The sequence below is a fragment of the Tuber melanosporum genome (assembly GCF_000151645.1).
Source record: "Tuber melanosporum whole genome shotgun sequence assembly, scaffold_75, strain Mel28".
NCBI classification, from domain to species: domain Eukaryota; kingdom Fungi; phylum Ascomycota; class Pezizomycetes; order Pezizales; family Tuberaceae; genus Tuber; species Tuber melanosporum.
In genome coordinates, this window is record NW_003299123.1 from 466,991 (window position 1) to 482,817 (window position 15,827).

At 47.5% G+C, this 15,827-nt stretch overlaps 3 protein-coding genes; 2 read left to right on the forward strand and 1 right to left on the reverse strand.

The window, feature by feature from the left end:
* Window positions 1–2,255: 2,255 nt before the first annotated feature.
* On the reverse strand, window positions 2,256–4,319 carry GSTUM_00010828001 (uncharacterized protein). XM_002841539.2 has 5 exons: window positions 3,921–4,319; window positions 3,770–3,863; window positions 3,610–3,722; window positions 2,962–3,564; window positions 2,256–2,853 (listed from the first exon to the last, which is right to left on the reverse strand). The coding sequence occupies exons 1-5, from the start codon at window positions 4,250–4,252 to the stop codon at window positions 2,463–2,465; spliced, it is 1,533 nt and encodes a 510-aa protein (XP_002841585.1). The 5' UTR covers window positions 4,253–4,319; the 3' UTR covers window positions 2,256–2,462.
* Window positions 4,320–8,578: 4,259 nt separating this feature from the next.
* Window positions 8,579–11,687, forward strand: GSTUM_00010829001 (uncharacterized protein). XM_002841540.2 has 10 exons: window positions 8,579–9,505; window positions 9,597–9,753; window positions 9,805–9,860; window positions 10,009–10,119; window positions 10,177–10,361; window positions 10,432–10,825; window positions 10,876–11,143; window positions 11,239–11,248; window positions 11,310–11,443; window positions 11,510–11,687. Exons 1-9 carry the CDS (start codon window positions 9,332–9,334, stop codon window positions 11,386–11,388), a joined length of 1,434 nt encoding a protein of 477 aa, XP_002841586.1. The 5' UTR covers window positions 8,579–9,331; the 3' UTR covers window positions 11,389–11,443; window positions 11,510–11,687.
* A 1,055-nt stretch (window positions 11,688–12,742) lies between these two features.
* Window positions 12,743–15,827, forward strand: GSTUM_00010830001 (uncharacterized protein). XM_002841541.2 has 3 exons: window positions 12,743–13,824; window positions 13,981–14,509; window positions 14,563–15,827. Exons 1-3 carry the CDS (start codon window positions 12,885–12,887, stop codon window positions 15,287–15,289), a joined length of 2,196 nt encoding a protein of 731 aa, XP_002841587.1. The 5' UTR covers window positions 12,743–12,884; the 3' UTR covers window positions 15,290–15,827.

The following is a 15,827-nucleotide window of genomic DNA, read 5'->3' on the forward strand; positions in this document are numbered from 1 at the left end:
TCGGGAAGTCGAGTACCCGGGGAAAGGGAGCCAGCCGTGGGTAAAATATTCGGCTTCAAGTGCGGAGGCTGTACGGTAGTTGTGAGTTTGAAAGGTACAGGGTGATTAGAACAAAATGTCTTGAGTTGTTAGCTGTGTCCGTGAGCAGGTCACATCTTAACCAACCAACACTGGCGTAGTTAAGATAGCCACCAGTACTAGTTCATCTACTGTAGGAGACTATTACCACAATCACAGAAGACTAAATACTTATGTGCTAGTAGAACCTCGTCCTCGTCCCTGACTCTTCCGATCATCTGTAACTAACTGCCCACCCAACCTGTGCAAGCTCTTCGATTTCCACTCCCCCTACTCAAACCCCGCCATCCCACTCATTAGTCCAAATAGCTACCGGTATATCTCTTTCCAAAATGACCTTCAATCATTCATGGGCAAACACCTCCCCCCCCCTCAAACTGATAATAAAAACACCAATGAGATAGCCCGCAATCCGGGTCCGCGCCGTTAAAAACCCCAGGCCCCCCCGCAGCCCTTCCACCCACAGAATTTATTCCATCTGCCATGGTCTCATACGAAAACCTCCATCCGGCAAGAGATTACTATCAACAATGTATTCTGAAATGATTTATACTTTGAAAACCAGTACTAAGATCCGAGCCGTGGGACTGGGAACTTGGCCGTCAAAGCCCAATGGGGTCGAAAGGGCTACTGAATGGGCGTCGAAGGCGGGACATGGATAGATGTTAGTTCTACAACCCAGAATGTATGAGAAAGAAATTTTGGAGGCTAATGAAAGCGTTTTAGCGATAGAGCCATCTGCAATAACGAATCAAGAATTCTGGTGTCCCAAGAGAGGGAACATTACTTGCTATCGGTGGCAAGCCCCCGAATCACCCGAGACCAGCGGGGACGTCTAGAAAGGACTACCGGTAGACCGAACAAGACCTTACTCTCTGGATCTATACGGAATACCTCGTACGAGTACGGTAACTGCCCCTCCCCTTCCTCCCACCCACCAGCAGGAGCCAACCTCCACACCGGCAGATCTGCTGGCGCATTGTCTTCCGTCCGGGAAATGAACAGCTCCCCCATACTGAAACCGGCGAGTTCGCACAAGCAGGCATCCTCGCCGGTGACACCTAGACCGCGATGGAGAAACTCGCGAAGGAGGGCAATGTCCGCGCGACCGCGGCCCCCAAATCCAACATCCGTACAGTCTCGGAGGGCTCCCAAAAACGGTCAAGATTGTGCCGGCTGTTAATCAGATAGAACTCCATCGAAACACACCCATTCCTGCAACTGGAACACCCTAGCTAAAGAAATACTTCGATGGCAAGGGAATCCATGTAACCGCCTACAGTCCATCGCGAAGCAACACTTATGGAAAGGAAACGGTTATCGATGATGAGGAGGCTCAAAAGATCGCAAAGGAGATGGGGAGGACCTCGCGCAGGGTTTTGATCGATCGGGCGAGTAAGCAAGGCACCAGTGTTATACCCAAGAGTATCACTCAATCGAGAATTGCGTCGAATTTCGAACGTGAGTCTCTCCTCTTTGTCTCGAGTCTACTGGATATTGCTTGTAGACTAAAGGAATAGAATCCAATGTGGGATGGCTCCTCCAAAAAGCCGGAGCCCCTGGACAGGCACAACGATCCCATAGCATGGGGGTTCGATATGCCCGACGAACGCGACGAGGCCTATATTAAAGGAGCAGCCAGGGGATGAGTTGGGGAGAACTGGAAAAAGCATCGGGTGGCGTTCATGTGATTGCTTAATTTCCGCTCGCCGAGTATGGTAGACTGATATCATATCCTGGTGCATGAATTGCACCTTCCCTGCTTCAAATATCTGCTCACCACATGGGATTGGTATCAGCCTTGTGAGAGCACGGGGGATGGGCGTTGGTGGGGTAAACTATAATATTATATAATATAGGGTAGAACTTCAGAAAATTTTTAATAATCTTGTCCACGGCAGTTGGCACGAAGACTGCCGCCGTGATTAAAGGTGGATAGAGGACACGGGCAAGCAGTAGAAAGCAACAGGAGCAACCACAATGGTAGTGAGTGCTGTTACAGTACGGTATCTACTTGTACTCAGGTCACAGAGAATCACTCCGCCTCATACGATAATCATCCAGCCCCCCCGAAACAAACTGCAAACAACCCCAGGAAGTTTATATCATGCTCTCGGTGAAGCGCCACTATCCAGTCTCCCACCCCTGCTGGAATCACATCCTACGGCCAGTGCAGGAAAAGCATACCATAAGTCATATATTGTATCAGGTCTAGCAAACACCGTACCCACCTAGAAAGCCCGAGCAGATCCCACATGATGCAGTAAACTATTATACATTAATCACCTCTCACACTTCATGTTTCCAGAGCAACCAGAGCCAGAAATCATGAGAAAACACAGTGTGATGCAAGTTCTCAGTCCACCCCACGCCAACTCCGTCAATCACGCTTCCCAACGTTGTCCCAACCAATCCACATCCGAATAACTCTTATAAGCACACCACGGCATTTCGTTTGAAGCGTACTTCCGCAACGGCAACCCATACGGCATCCTCAACCCCGCTGTTCCCCCATCTCCAATCTCATCCGGGATATCCTTCCTAAATGTCGGCACCATTTCTTCCACGTCTAGGATCTCAGGGTACACCAGAACCCCTGCTTCGTAACTGCAGATGCGCACTTCTCTGTGGTTAATTCTTCCTATCGGGTCCTTCTCTGCGGCGCCCCAGGCTTGGATAGAAATGTTTGCTGATGTTAGAAGGGCCCAATCAATCTGCGTGCAGTCGGTGTCTGAGAAGCGGATGTAGGTTTTTATATGAGGTGCTGCTCTCGCCCTTCCTGCATCCTTGAGAGCGGGGGAGGAGGAGGAGGAGGAGAAGGAGGAGGACTGAGTATTCGGTGGAGGGTTCGAGTCCCAGTGTGTGAGGTGTCGCCGCATATACCCCAGTTGTGCCTGCTGTGCTGGGGACTGAAACTTCATGTGCAGAGATGAGCCACTTCTATATCCATTTAGAGATTCGCGGATTTCGTTGGCCGTGGGGAATATCACGTGGAATTTTGGCTCAGCGGATGCTGTGAACCTGCTCGTTTTCAAACTTGCAAATAGGACTGGGGAAAGCCATGTGTTCTTTGATCCGAGAGTAGCAATAGAGGACACTTGGACTACTATGCAGCCTTTGGCTTCAGGACTTCGAAGGGGCACCTTCCGAAGGACACTGGCCAATCGCCTCCAACCCCATTCGTAGCCTTTCCCGTTGGATGCGTCAATGTGGAATTTCCCGGGGACACTACCGACAAATACTGCTTTGACCGGATCGAAAGAGTATCTCGAAAGCTGTGTAGTGAGAAAGTCTGTCCTCCCCTCGCCATAAGCCGAGAAGTAGGCCAAGATATCGGTCTTGAACCTCTGTCCAATGGGTTTAAAGGTCTGGGCGCGAGGCGATCCATGATCTTGGGGTAAGAGGGGGAGAAGTGGAGATTGCCAGACAGCTTGTGTCATATTCTGCCAGTCGAACGGGATCATATTGGCGGTGTGTATTATGATCCTGTGTTTGTCAGCCCTGTCATCGTCGATACGGATGGTGTCTTACTGAGCATGATCATCGGTCCGGAACAGAACAAACATCTTAGAATGATGGGTTCCATAGGGCTCAGGCATAAAGGCACAAACAAGCTTGACATTAGGATAACTCTCCGCTTGGTCCTACCAAAGATTAGCATAATCCATTCCAATAATGGTGGTCGACTAACGTGAATTCGAGCTCGGTTGGCGTCCTCCCGTCTCCAGCTCCCATGGACTATTCTCACTTTCACTGTGTCCTTGACGTCAGGATCAAACTGATTCCTATATAATCCCTTCCAGTCAGCACATAGCAAAACACGCTAACCGGGAATAACATACATAACCCAATCCAAGTCAAACAAGTAATTGAATATCCAAACCTCCTTGAGTGGACCTCTGCGAAGAATATCTCTAATTCCCACCGCGTCGACATTCTCGCTCTCGGGTAATTCGTCAACTCTCGTGAGTTGGAAGGGTGAAGCTACCCTTATCCTCGGTTTAACAGCCATCAAGTCGCTACTGCCTTCATCCTCAGGCCCCATTCGTGCCTTCCCCTCCTTCAACCTCTTTTCCGATGGTGGAGTTGGAGACTGCGCTTTTCGCTTCAGCATTGGAGGAGAAACTGGAGCGTGTAGGGATTCTAGTTCGCGTGGCGAGGCTCTTTTCGACATTATTGGTATCCTCTTGAGAGACCGAGAGTGTTTAGGGAGGATGGCGTAAGTCAGACTGACGCATAGCAAGGTGGGGGCAGCGGGAATTGAGGGGGAAACGATGAAAAGCTGGGAAAACATCACGTCACGCGCCTAAAACTAGAGCAACTTGGGAATCGCAAATAATGCATGGAAGTATTATCAGGCCGGTGGGGTAACACATCGTAGGCCACTGATATGGGGTTGATAGTTGGGAGGCCAGCTTATTACATTGTGATTTTCGGGACCAGCTGATGGAGTTCCCCTCTGCCCCGTAGACTAAGTTACCGTACTCGCAGTCCGTCGAGCACCCGAGGTCAACGGAGCAGGTCCTACAAGTACTTGTACTAGTACGAGTACAAGTACTTAGTTTGAAACCCTGGTAATTTATTTCCAGTTAAGGAAGGAGACTCTCCAGATCCCATTATTTTCTTGACCGGGTCTCTGAGTACACGTCCCAGGCAAGAAGTATTCGGAAACAGGGGGCCCCTGTCATAAGCTGAAGGGAGGGCGGAAGATGCCTGAATGTTGGAGTACTTAGACTAAAATGGCAGTTAGCCCATGATCAAAGATTGTTAAATAGCTTCCCAAAAACTTATAAACGATTATAAACTATTGAATATTTGTATATAGAGTACATTGAGATAGATATAATAAATATAAATAAACAATTGTAAATATTAAAAATTAAAAATTAGAGAAAATGAAAAAATGATTGGTCTAGTCTACCAGCGAGTATGTTCTCTATTAGCAGCTATAATGGCCTCAATCGGTTTGGGCATGGAATCAATGAACGAAACCACAACAGATGGAGATATCCGATCCCATTCTTCTGGAACTGCAGCTGCCATGGCAGCTTTTCCCCGAACGCAAGGCCACCAGGTGTAATGATCCCTCCTCGGATGGTTAGTTCTTGGCGATGGGGAACAATACTTCTCTTCTCCTTCTTCCTCTTTCTTCGTCTTACGATAGCACTAGGCCTCTACCTACATTACCGATAGTACAAGACCTCTGTCTTCTATCGGAAACGGCTATCGTAAGCTTTCTCTAACTCTTCTCTGTGAAGAGCTTTTTCTCTGCATAACGATAAATATTGCAATAAAGATAAAGATTGTAAAGGTGTTTTATATTCGTTAAAATAATAAGTAGGAAAAGTACTTAGAATAAAGCATGAAGAACCTATCCTTCTCGGCCGCATCTGCCTCCTTATATAGTGTTCTTCCCGCCTGTAGTCATGTGACTCCAAGTGGTCACATGTGCGAAACCAAATCATAACAAAGGAAAAAAAAGTCATGTGACCAAAGTGGTCACACGCTCAAAACCCATGACCTCATAGCAAGGTCATGTACGAAAACTCATAAACCAGTCATAACACAATAAACAAGTCATATGACTCGACTGAGTCATATGCACGAAACCCATGACCTCATAACAAGGTCATGTGTAAAACATAAATCATATGCACAAGGCATACTCACAAGGTACACTTGCAAGGCAAACTCGCCAGGCGCATGTCCCATGACTCATATTTAAGCCATGTGTGAAACATAACAAATCATAACATAATAAATCATATGACCTAAACAAGTCATATGCGTAAAACAATAACATACCTATGACTCATAATCATGAGTCATGTAAAAACCTTTTCCATGCCAAGCCACATTCATGACACCAGGCATCAAGTATACCTTTCAAAAGATTCCAAACATTCTCAATCGGATTCAGGTCAGGGGAGCTAGGGGACCAATTGAACATTGGCATACCATACTCCTCCTGCCTTGCTTGAGTATATCGTGCCTTGTGGGCAGAGGCACCATCCTCTATTACCCAAAGTCTTTGTTGGACCTGGGTACAATCCTGATACCAGAATAGAGAGAGAGCCAGAGTTAAAACATAGGTACAATACGCACTTGCAGTTATTGTACCCCAATTCTCTCGCTCCTAAAGAACAAGAGGTGCCTTTGCTTGACCACATATCCCCCTCCAGATCATGATAGCATCCCACTTCTTGAACTGAGTAGAGAGGCATGCATCCTCATACTCCTCACCAGCGCAACGGGTTATCCAGACTGTGCCACATATGCCTGACAGCCACATGTAGCATTCATCAGTCCAGATAACCAGTTGCCAATCATCTCAGAACCAGCCTCGATAGGTGAGAGTGAATTCAAGCTGCTTAGCCTTCTGGTCTGAATTTACAAGAAGCTTTTTCCAAGCCTTGCAGCTGTGGTAGCCCTCGAGGACAAAGGCTTTTCGAAGTGTTTTCTCTGAGGCCTGGACTCCTCAGATATTTGCGATGTCTGTTAATGGCATCTGACAATGCTTGATATCCCTTGTTGCAGCAGCAACAAGGACTCTGCGGATAGTGGGAGTAATAGAGAAGGGTTGACTCTTTCTCTTTTTTGGTGTTGCTAGTACCTGACAGACATCTGATATAGTACTAATTGCTAACCCTTGGTTATCAGAAATCCGCTGATATCCCCAGCCTGCTTTGAATTGTAAAGCCTGCACTATGCACCTCTCCTTGTATGAGGTTTCCTGGGTTTTAACTTGCGGCATTGTCTATAGATAAATTAGCTGATATCCCATTTTGGTATATTTGGCGCTTCACTTACGAAAAAAACACTTTAAAAGATACAGTATTTTGATATGATAATTGCACCCGATGTTTTTTGAAAAGGTATTTCATGATCTTTAATTAGGGGCTAACTACCTTTTTAGTCTAAGTACAAGGACCTTCACACATCTTCCACCCTCCCTGCAACCCATGACAGGGCCCCCTGTTTCGGAATACTTCTTGTCTGGGACTTGTAGCAGCACCCGATTAACCGTGGAATAAATCGACCCAGGTCCTGAAAGATACAATGAATACCACCAACGTAACACTAGAACCAATAGTTATCGATATCGCTCATCAGAGTGGGTTCCAGGAATCCGGACGGCTTCACGAGCATTTACCACCGTATCAGTACCGATACCATAGCTTGCCCCCGCAAAAAATGCCTCCAACATCACAAGCAATATGATACAAGTGCCACAGTACCTGTAGTGTTCAACTCCCCTCCTGAACTGCTGAGGCGGTGGAAGTCTTTTGCGCGGCCCTGTCAGAGGACAGAGAGGACCGAGGTACAAGTACCACCCCAGCACCCTTCAGCGACGATGGAAGCGCAGGTGCGATCATAGCTGGCACCGTATTGGCCATGGCCTGGGGTTTGCGCATTTGGCTGATGTGAAGTCGCAGCAATTAAACAAAAGTTGCTTATTATTAACCTGTGTCTCAGACACTGACAAGGGCAGCCCAAATTTTCCCAGTGTCTCAGCTGTCCGGGAGATGCCGTTAAGGTATTGCACCGCCACAGATTCTCCATCATAAGTGCCGGCACAATAAATTCAGATTTCCGGGGCACCTACCGTACCATAATCAAAGTGCTATTTCCCCAATGCCCCTTCTTTTACGATACTCGAATACGGTGCTCACCGCCTTCTTCCCAGGATCCAAGTAACGACTGTTGGGTATTCCCCCACATGCACAAATGCAGGGAGTTGAGGGTCTAGTACCAAAAGCACGTCAACACCTTAAGATCCTCAGGAAACACCTGTTGCATTTACCTGTAACTGAATTTGTACTCGCATGAGGGTTTAAATATCTATTGAATATCATACCCACTGATTTTCCCCGTCACTTATCTCGCGAGTCCCTGTTTTCGGGGACCTCTTACCTACCAGGAGCATTGCTGCCTTGGAATCCCCCGTTTCCGATATTCACTGGATCTCACTCGCTCAATCACATTTTGCTTTTAGTCCCTGACCCAAAAACAGCACGAGGACAACTCGCCGCTAACCACATTCCCCCTTTGTCCGAGACCACAATATTATACGGTATGATACGATATTAATCTCGGAAAGATACCCTATCCCGTTCTGATATCAGTAGGATCATGCGATCCCGCAGCTGGAAGCGCTCACATGCCTTGGGGCGGGAGAGCTGTGGGACTGGCAAACCGATGAACGTGAAGGCTTACAGTAAGTCCTCGATCTATAGAGGAAACGGAGATGAGACAATCCATCGCATGCACTTCTAATGACATGATTCAAAGCACGGTGGAGCTCACACACACAATAGGCCTACCGGTGGGATTTCCCAGAGCATCTCCCTCGTCGAGATGTCTCTCACCCTTCATATATAAGGTATGTGCGGGGGTTCAAAAACCACGATAAAACAACTAGTGCACTTAGAAATATAAAGACGTGTAATACTTGGGTAGACATCTGGTGGGCGAGTTTATCGTTCTTCTTCCCCGATCTGCGTACCAGTATTATTTCAAGGCCAGGCGCATCTCACCTCTTTTCACGTGAGTGTCTAACCATAGCGGGACATATCAAGGTTGATACTGGTATTAGATTCGACGCCCCAAGATTATTTCTAATATCATTTGTGATACCTTGAGGCCTAGAAGAAGGTTGTTGGAACACGGATAGATAGGTGAGACATTGGAATGACGGTTTACACGTACCGGTACTGTAGCATGATAAGTGTGCACACCCTCGAGCACATGGAAGTGCTTTAGAAACAACCGTTCCCAACAGTAGGTAAAATGAATGGTGAAGGAGAGAGGCAACGATGATTACCGTACTATGCTTGCTGTAACGGATTAACAGGGAGGCAAGAAGATCACCAGCTCGCTAGCAACCGTCCCACACGTGTATCCCTGGGAAACAATGTAATGAACCGATTCTTCGGGATACCCGCCTGGCATACTATATACCGTGCCCGCACCTATCTGGCGTCGTTTGTTTCTCACCGCTCACACATCCTCTTCCTACTTCTCTTCCCACCTCTCTTCCTCCTCATTCCTTCGCCCATCTCCCAAACTTACCAGTGACCTATCCTCCTCGCCCTCCAGAAGAAAAAAGAAAAGAAACGAAGCTGGTCTTGGCGTGTCACTCTTCGCTCCTTTAATTGACCTGTTTCCTCTGTGTTCGTCTCAACATTGGACCTGAACGAGATCTTCATAGTTACCCGTCTAATCCGCCGGATCCAATTCAATACTGTCGAAAATGGTTTCCGCTGCAGAGAAAAAAACCACCCCCTCGCCAAAGGACGCCGTCACCAAGGTTGTGGATGAGGACGCCATGGGCAACTTCGACGATGCCCGTCTTTCTGGATTGGGATACAAACCTGAGCTGCAAAGAAAGTTCACGCTACTTTCCTGCTTGGCTGTTGGGTTCAGTGTATGTGTTCCCCCCTTGTTTATCGCTGCTGCCGTTGTTATTATTATACCACCAGGGGCAAGGGGTTAACCCGAGAACAAATCGGCCCCAGATTTCAAACAGTTGGTTTGCCGTTACTGGCGCTCTCACTACTGGGATTGGTAATGGGGGTGCATCGATTTACATGTACGGAGCAATTCTCGTTGCATTGGTTCATGTCTGTATCGGAGCTAGTCTGGGAGAATTGGCGAGTGCTTATCCGAACGCTGGTAGGTTTCTCATACACATTCCCCGAAGGTGAATAATTGTTAATTGCTCAGGTGGTCAGTACTATTGGGTAATCAGACTTGCTCCCAATAGATGTAGAGCTTTCCTAGTAAGTTTTCTTTTCCATCCTTTTTGCATTGTTTAGGTTTCGCCACTGCTGCTACCGTGGCTCTCCTAACACGGGGCTCGCAGCCAAGGCGGGGGCTGGTGACCTTTGCGATGGTGAAATTTTAATAACGTCCTTTTTTGGAAATTAGTCTTATCTCACTGGAGTTACTGCATGGGCTGGTGCCATGATTACTGGAGCTTCTGTGGCTCTTGTTGTCGGTCAGGGGGTCGTGGGAATTATTATTCTTTGTAGGCCTGAGGTGGGAGACGCGGTTTTAACCATAAAAAAGAAATTTAAGGCGCTGATTATGACCTAGATCGTTTACAAACAATGGATGGGATTTGTCGGTTACCAGATTGCTAATATTCTTGTCTTCTTTCTGAACTGCTCCAACCGGTTCCTCCCAGGGCTAAACAAGGCCAGCCTTTATATCTCGCTGATGAGTTTCCTGACAATTACTCTTGCGGTTTTGATCGCCTCGCCGAAAAAGGCTTCTGCGGAGTATGCATCACCTGCCTTATTTATTCGCACGGCATCTATACATGGTGATACTGATATAGTCATACGATAGCGCTGTTTTCAGGTCTTATACTAATAGTTCTGGCTGGAATAATGATGCAGTCGCCTGGATTCTCGGCCTTCTTGGGGTCAATTGGGGATTCTCGTGTCTGGATTCATGCGTCCATATGGCAGAAGAGATCCCGCATCCGGAAAAGAATATTCCTAAGGCAATTATGGGTACCGTAGCGATCGGGTTTATTACATCTTGGGTTTATAGCATAGCCATATTCTTCTCTATGCAGGACATTAAAAGTGTGATTACTACTCCAACTACGGTACCGGTCTTGGAACTGTTCCGGCAAGCACTTAGGGGAAATGTCCCAGGAGCGGTGTTTCTGGAAGTGCTCGTTATTCTCACTGCTATTGGGTGCTTAATGAGCATTCATACATGGCAGAGCCGTCTGGTTGGTTATTTCTCTCAATTTCTCCATATTTCAGGCTAATGATGTTATAGATGTGGAGTTTTGCTAGGGACAGGGGTTTTCCACTCTCCTCCTATCTTGCCGTTGTCGCTGGCGCGCCTTATTCTGTTCCCCTTTGGTCTCATATTTTCTCGTGCTTCTGGATTGCTGTGCTTGGTATCCTTTACTGGGTCTCTACCACGGCCTTCTTCTCTCTTCTCACTGGGGGTATTCTCATGCAGTACATATCTTATATGATTCCAATATCTCTTCTTCTCATTGGAGGCCGTCGGATCTCCGCCCCTGGGCCGTTTTATATGGGTAGGTGGGGATGGTTTGCCAATGGAGTTTTAGTTGTTTGGTCACTCTTCACCCTAGTCTTCTATAGTTTTCCCTTCATTATGCCTGTTACTAAGAGCAACATGAGTATGTCTTGTTTCTCCCTATGCCACTTGCACAGGACGGGGCTGACTTTCTTTTTCTGCAGACTATGTTTCGGTTGTGATAGCAATTATCTTCCTTTACGCAGCTGTATACTGGTTCATCCGGGGAAGGAAGACCTTTAAGGGTGTCAAGAGGGTACATGAAATCGCGGCCACGGTGGATATCACAGATGGTCCGGTAAGTGGTCTTGGGGTCGGGAGCCTTCTGGATGAGAGTTTCTGAGTTGTTAATGGATGAGAGTAGTAGTGGGAGTGAATTCGATTAGGTATGTCGAGTGAGAAAATGTGATTTCTGGTTTGCCCTGTCAAACGAGGAAAAAGTTTAGATGTGAATATGATATGATGCCTAAACAGCCTGCGTTAGGGCTATGAGGGAATAACAGATTGCACAAGATCCACGAATTTTAATTTCGGTTTTAGAGGGTTTGGTCAAGTGTAGCGCAGGTTCTCGTGTCGTCTGTTGTAATCTCTATGAAAGTGAACAAGGATATTTAGACTGGAGGGTTGCTTCCCATCGATTAGGCTAAGGTCGAACGTTTGAGCATGTGCAGTAGTAGTGCAGTGACAGAACACTGCACGGTACTATACAGGTACAGTTCAGGTATATATTATGATATCAGGGGATCGGAGGAGTAACACTGCAAGCATTTGTATATGGGGTGGCTGCCATAGTCCATCTTTCAGTATGATATTTGAGCCGAGCTGAAGTGGTTTGGATTGCAAACCACTCCTGCTAATTGTGTAAACCTAACCCTAACAATGTCTTACTCGGGCGAAGAACGATGATGGATGAGGGTTTCGGTGGTGGGATGATGGATGGCAGATGGATGGGGATGGGGACGAAGAGGGAAGTTGTAGCCCCCCAAGAAGAGCATCTCGCATGGGACAGGTGATGCATCATACCTACCAATTGCGGATATTTTAGTTCAAAAATAGCAATGTAAAACCGGTAATAACCCCCTGCCTTTGCTTACATACTCAGATCTCTTCCAGTCTGGCCCTCGAGTCCTTTTCTTTTCTTTTATTTTCTCCAACTTATCGATAAAACTTCAACGCTCTCAAAATGTTCCATCCAAGCTAAAAAAGCTATGGTCGCATCGTGGTGGAATCTTCGACGTTTCAATAGATGATACTTATCAGCTCTGATCTGAATTTGCGAGAATCCTTTTTCGCTTTTATCATAGGCTTAACATCCGGAGGCAAGGTAGTCGCTTGAGGATGTGCTCTCCTGTTATGGAGTTGATTGGCTGGATGAGGAAATGTGATCTATCATATTAGCTTGTTTCGATCAGATTGAACCAATTAGGGGTGAGTTGGCTGTGGGAGGCTGCGGGGTATTGGAGCTTGGAAAGACCCGACGCTGTTTAACTCTCGCCCTTCCCTTCCGACTCGAAGACCTTTCCCCTACATTCTTCAAGAGGTCCAGCCCCCCTCCCACCCTTTCAAGTACGAGTACAACCACCACCACCACCACCACGTACACCTCCACACCCCTCCAACATCCTCGCCCTTTCTCTAACCCCAACGACCTCATCGATCGACCATACATACTAGATAACCATACTTCTTACGCGACATTATTATAGCGCCCTGGATACAATCCTGCCTACCATACAGCAATGAATGACGGCGGTGACGGAATAATCATCACCAGCAGCAAACCTGAGGGTGTCTCGATAGAGGAATTCATTCAGCAGAGCGGCCTAGCCATGCGGGTGCCAAACGAGCTCACCCTCAACAACCATAACAACGCCTCGACAGGTAACTTGGCAATACCTCCCCCAATAGTGGATCCGAATGGTAACCGATATTCCTCACCTACGCGGCTTTCTCCAGAGCGGACAATGGACGACAGGCTATCGCCTGAGCGCGATCTCGGCCTTACCCTCCCACGTTTACCTTCTTCACGGCACGTATCTCCTGCAAGGGAGACTTCCCCGCAGCTGCCTTCGCCTGATCCGTCTGAGCCATCGTATACCCCCGCGCCGACCGCCCCTTCTATGACCCCGCCTTCTACTATACCCCCGTCATCCTTTGGTTCGACAAACCGCGCACCATCGACGGCGGGGACGGAAAATTCATTCGAGTTTCTATCAGGCTACGAACCGGTGCCTCCTTCGGAACGACACAAACAATGGCACCGGGATCAGCGCCGCGATATATTCCACCCGACGCCCACATCCGCATTTCGTCCAAATGCTGACCTTCCGCATCCAATAACCCCGCATTTACTCAGATATTATCCGTACGGCGGCCAGAATGCGCCTGCCCCACCTCCCCCTCCGCAGTCGCAACCGCAACCGCAGGTGCAGAGAGGGGAGGAATTCATGATGACGCGGCGGTACGAGCAAGAGTTACCGCCTCCGGGGCAGTCGCCGTCGCCGTTTAGAGGTCAGGGAGGGATATACGAGAGCAGATTCAGCGCGCGTGGACAGATGGTTAGCGCATCATCAGGTGGGCATTATAGAAGTTCTTCTAGCGACGTTTCTGTCGGCGGCAGCTCATGTAGTGGGATTCCGAGCTTTGCGAGAGAATTGGAACCAAGAGGTTGGAGGTTTGGTAAGAGTTCTTCTTGTCGCGCATCTTAGCCACGTTTTAGCTTTCTTTTTTTTTCTTTATCTGCGATGTCATTGGTTTGATTTTCGCGTTGTTTATTTTATTTTCCTATTTTATTTGACTGGATGAACGCTGACATTTTATTTCGCTGTTCTCAAGATCCTATATTGACAGAATCAAGTCACCACTCTTCGCAGCCCGGATCCGTGCAGAGGAAACCGGATAGTATTGCTTCGGTGTATGCCAATGAATTCGCGTCCCAACTTGACCTGATCCTCCGCTCATTCAAGCGGCCCCTCGTCACGCTAATATTCCTCGGCTTCTTTGGGGTGATAATATCAATACTGATGCAAAATCTGAATGCCGCCTCACAGTTTCCCGGACCATTTTCACCATACAATCCGAATTCTTCATTCCGACATGCCTCGTACGCCGACTTTCCGACGTTAATGAACATAGAATCGTCGTTCGAGAAGATTGTAGACTCTGCAGCTGGTGGTAGCGCTTTAGCTAGGGTGATGAAGCAGAGCGAGATGGCCGTCAGCGACCTGAGCACCGTCGTCCGATACTCTGAATTAAAGTGCAAAGAGACCCTTGCTGAACGCCTGGATGTCTTTGCTAAAGATGCGAAGATGAACGTGAGAGCTTTACAGGGGTTTGGGAGTAAGGTTGGCGGAGTGCTAGACCAGTAAATATACCACCCTCCCCCTAACACCTATCACCATTAACAGTAAAATCTAGACTCCTCTCAATAAACCAATATGCTCTTCTTCAGCTAACCACAATTCAACACCAATCTCACCACCAATCCTTCCTCACCAAGCTCCTAAACCCAATAAAATCTCTCCTAACCTCCACCCCGACTCCCGATTCAACAGACCCCCAAACACATGCTCGCATTTCTGAAACCTTTAACAAAGCCGCCGAAGTACTCGAGTCAAACCTCCGCCTGCTTGTCTCGGACGGCGAAACAATTTTCACCTCACTAACGGCACTAACAGAGCAGCATAAACCAATCTACGACGAGATCGTGCGCGAAGTAGTTGATATCAAAAAGGAAGAAGCGCTCGTGCTTTCTTCCTTGTGGACACGCTTCGGCGGCAACGCTGCCCAGCGCAAGAACTTTCGCGAGAACGCACAGCTCCTCGCCGTCATTGGGAGTTATGAGGAGCAAGCTAGGGGTTACGTAGAGAGCACAGTGTTAGAGTTAGACCGTATGACGGCGGATTTAGAGCTTTTAAGGAGGAGAGTGGCAGAACCATTGTTGGTGGAAGGCGCGAGTGCGGGAGTGGGAAGGGCGGGAGATAAAGCTAGGGGAGCCCAGATTCCGCTCAGTGTGCACATCGAAGCTATCGAGGGGGCAGTGACGAGGTTGGTTAGGAAGCGTGCTCAGAGGAGAGAGAGGGAAGGGAATTGGATTGACAAAATGGAGGGAGCAAGAAAGGAGGAAATTTTGGTGGAGTCTTAGTGGGGGCAGGTTTCTCTTTTCTTTTGTTTTTTCCCTTTCTTGCTTGGCTTTGGTTTGGTGTTGTTATCTGCAGTAACCCACAGCGATTCTATACCTCCTTTCTTTCTTTCATCTGGGTTTGGGTCTTTCTGCTCTACTTCTAGTCAGCGTTTTTTTCTATGGGTGGTCCACTTCCTTCTCTCATTCTACCTACCTTTTCACTCAGGCACCGGGACGGGCGTAATCGGTGGTTTCAATCATCGGAGTCACGTAGTCGTTTTTTCTTCCTCCTTATATCCTTTTCTTATATCTTTATTTTTTTGTCTCTGCCCTTTTTTTTCTTTTCTTTTTTTTTTGTTTCGTAGTCTCTTGTGTTAGAGAAAAAGGTCTTGTATAGTCGCGTGATATTCTTGTACATTGCCGAGGTTTTATTGGGATTGGAATTGTCTGCAGTGCGTTTGGATTGGGTGGGATGTGAATTTTGCGAGATTTTTTTGTAGGTGCTTTTTTATTTATTTTATATTATATATTTGTTGAAATTTTATAGTGTTTGTTGAGA

What these genes read in the sequence shown, in the direction of transcription:
- GSTUM_00010829001 (XM_002841540.2), top strand. Translation starts at nt 9,332, where the DNA reads ATGGTTTCCGCTGCAGAGAAAAAAACCACCCCCTCGCCAAAGGACGCC. An exon ending in ATAGATGTAGAGCTTTCCTA is followed by an intron (nt 9,861 to 10,008) that starts GTAAGTTTTCTT and finishes TTTGGAAATTAG; the next exon opens with TCTTATCTCACTGGAGTTAC. An exon ending in CCGAAAAAGGCTTCTGCGGA is followed by an intron (nt 10,362 to 10,431) that starts GTATGCATCACC and finishes GTCATACGATAG; the next exon opens with CGCTGTTTTCAGGTCTTATA.
- GSTUM_00010830001 (XM_002841541.2), top strand. Translation starts at nt 12,885, where the DNA reads ATGAATGACGGCGGTGACGGAATAATCATCACCAGCAGCAAACCTGAG. An exon ending in ACCAAGAGGTTGGAGGTTTG is followed by an intron (nt 13,825 to 13,980) that starts GTAAGAGTTCTT and finishes GCTGTTCTCAAG; the next exon opens with ATCCTATATTGACAGAATCA. An exon ending in GTTGGCGGAGTGCTAGACCA is followed by an intron (nt 14,510 to 14,562) that starts GTAAATATACCA and finishes AGTAAAATCTAG; the next exon opens with ACTCCTCTCAATAAACCAAT.
- GSTUM_00010828001 (XM_002841539.2), bottom strand. Translation starts at nt 4,252, where the DNA reads ATGTCGAAAAGAGCCTCGCCACGCGAACTAGAATCCCTACACGCTCCA. An exon ending in CGGACCGATGATCATGCTCA is followed by an intron (nt 3,565 to 3,609) that starts GTAAGACACCAT and finishes TGACAAACACAG; the next exon opens with GATCATAATACACACCGCCA. An exon ending in GCACAGCAGGCACAACTGGG is followed by an intron (nt 2,854 to 2,961) that starts GTATATGCGGCG and finishes GGATGCAGGAAG; the next exon opens with GGCGAGAGCAGCACCTCATA.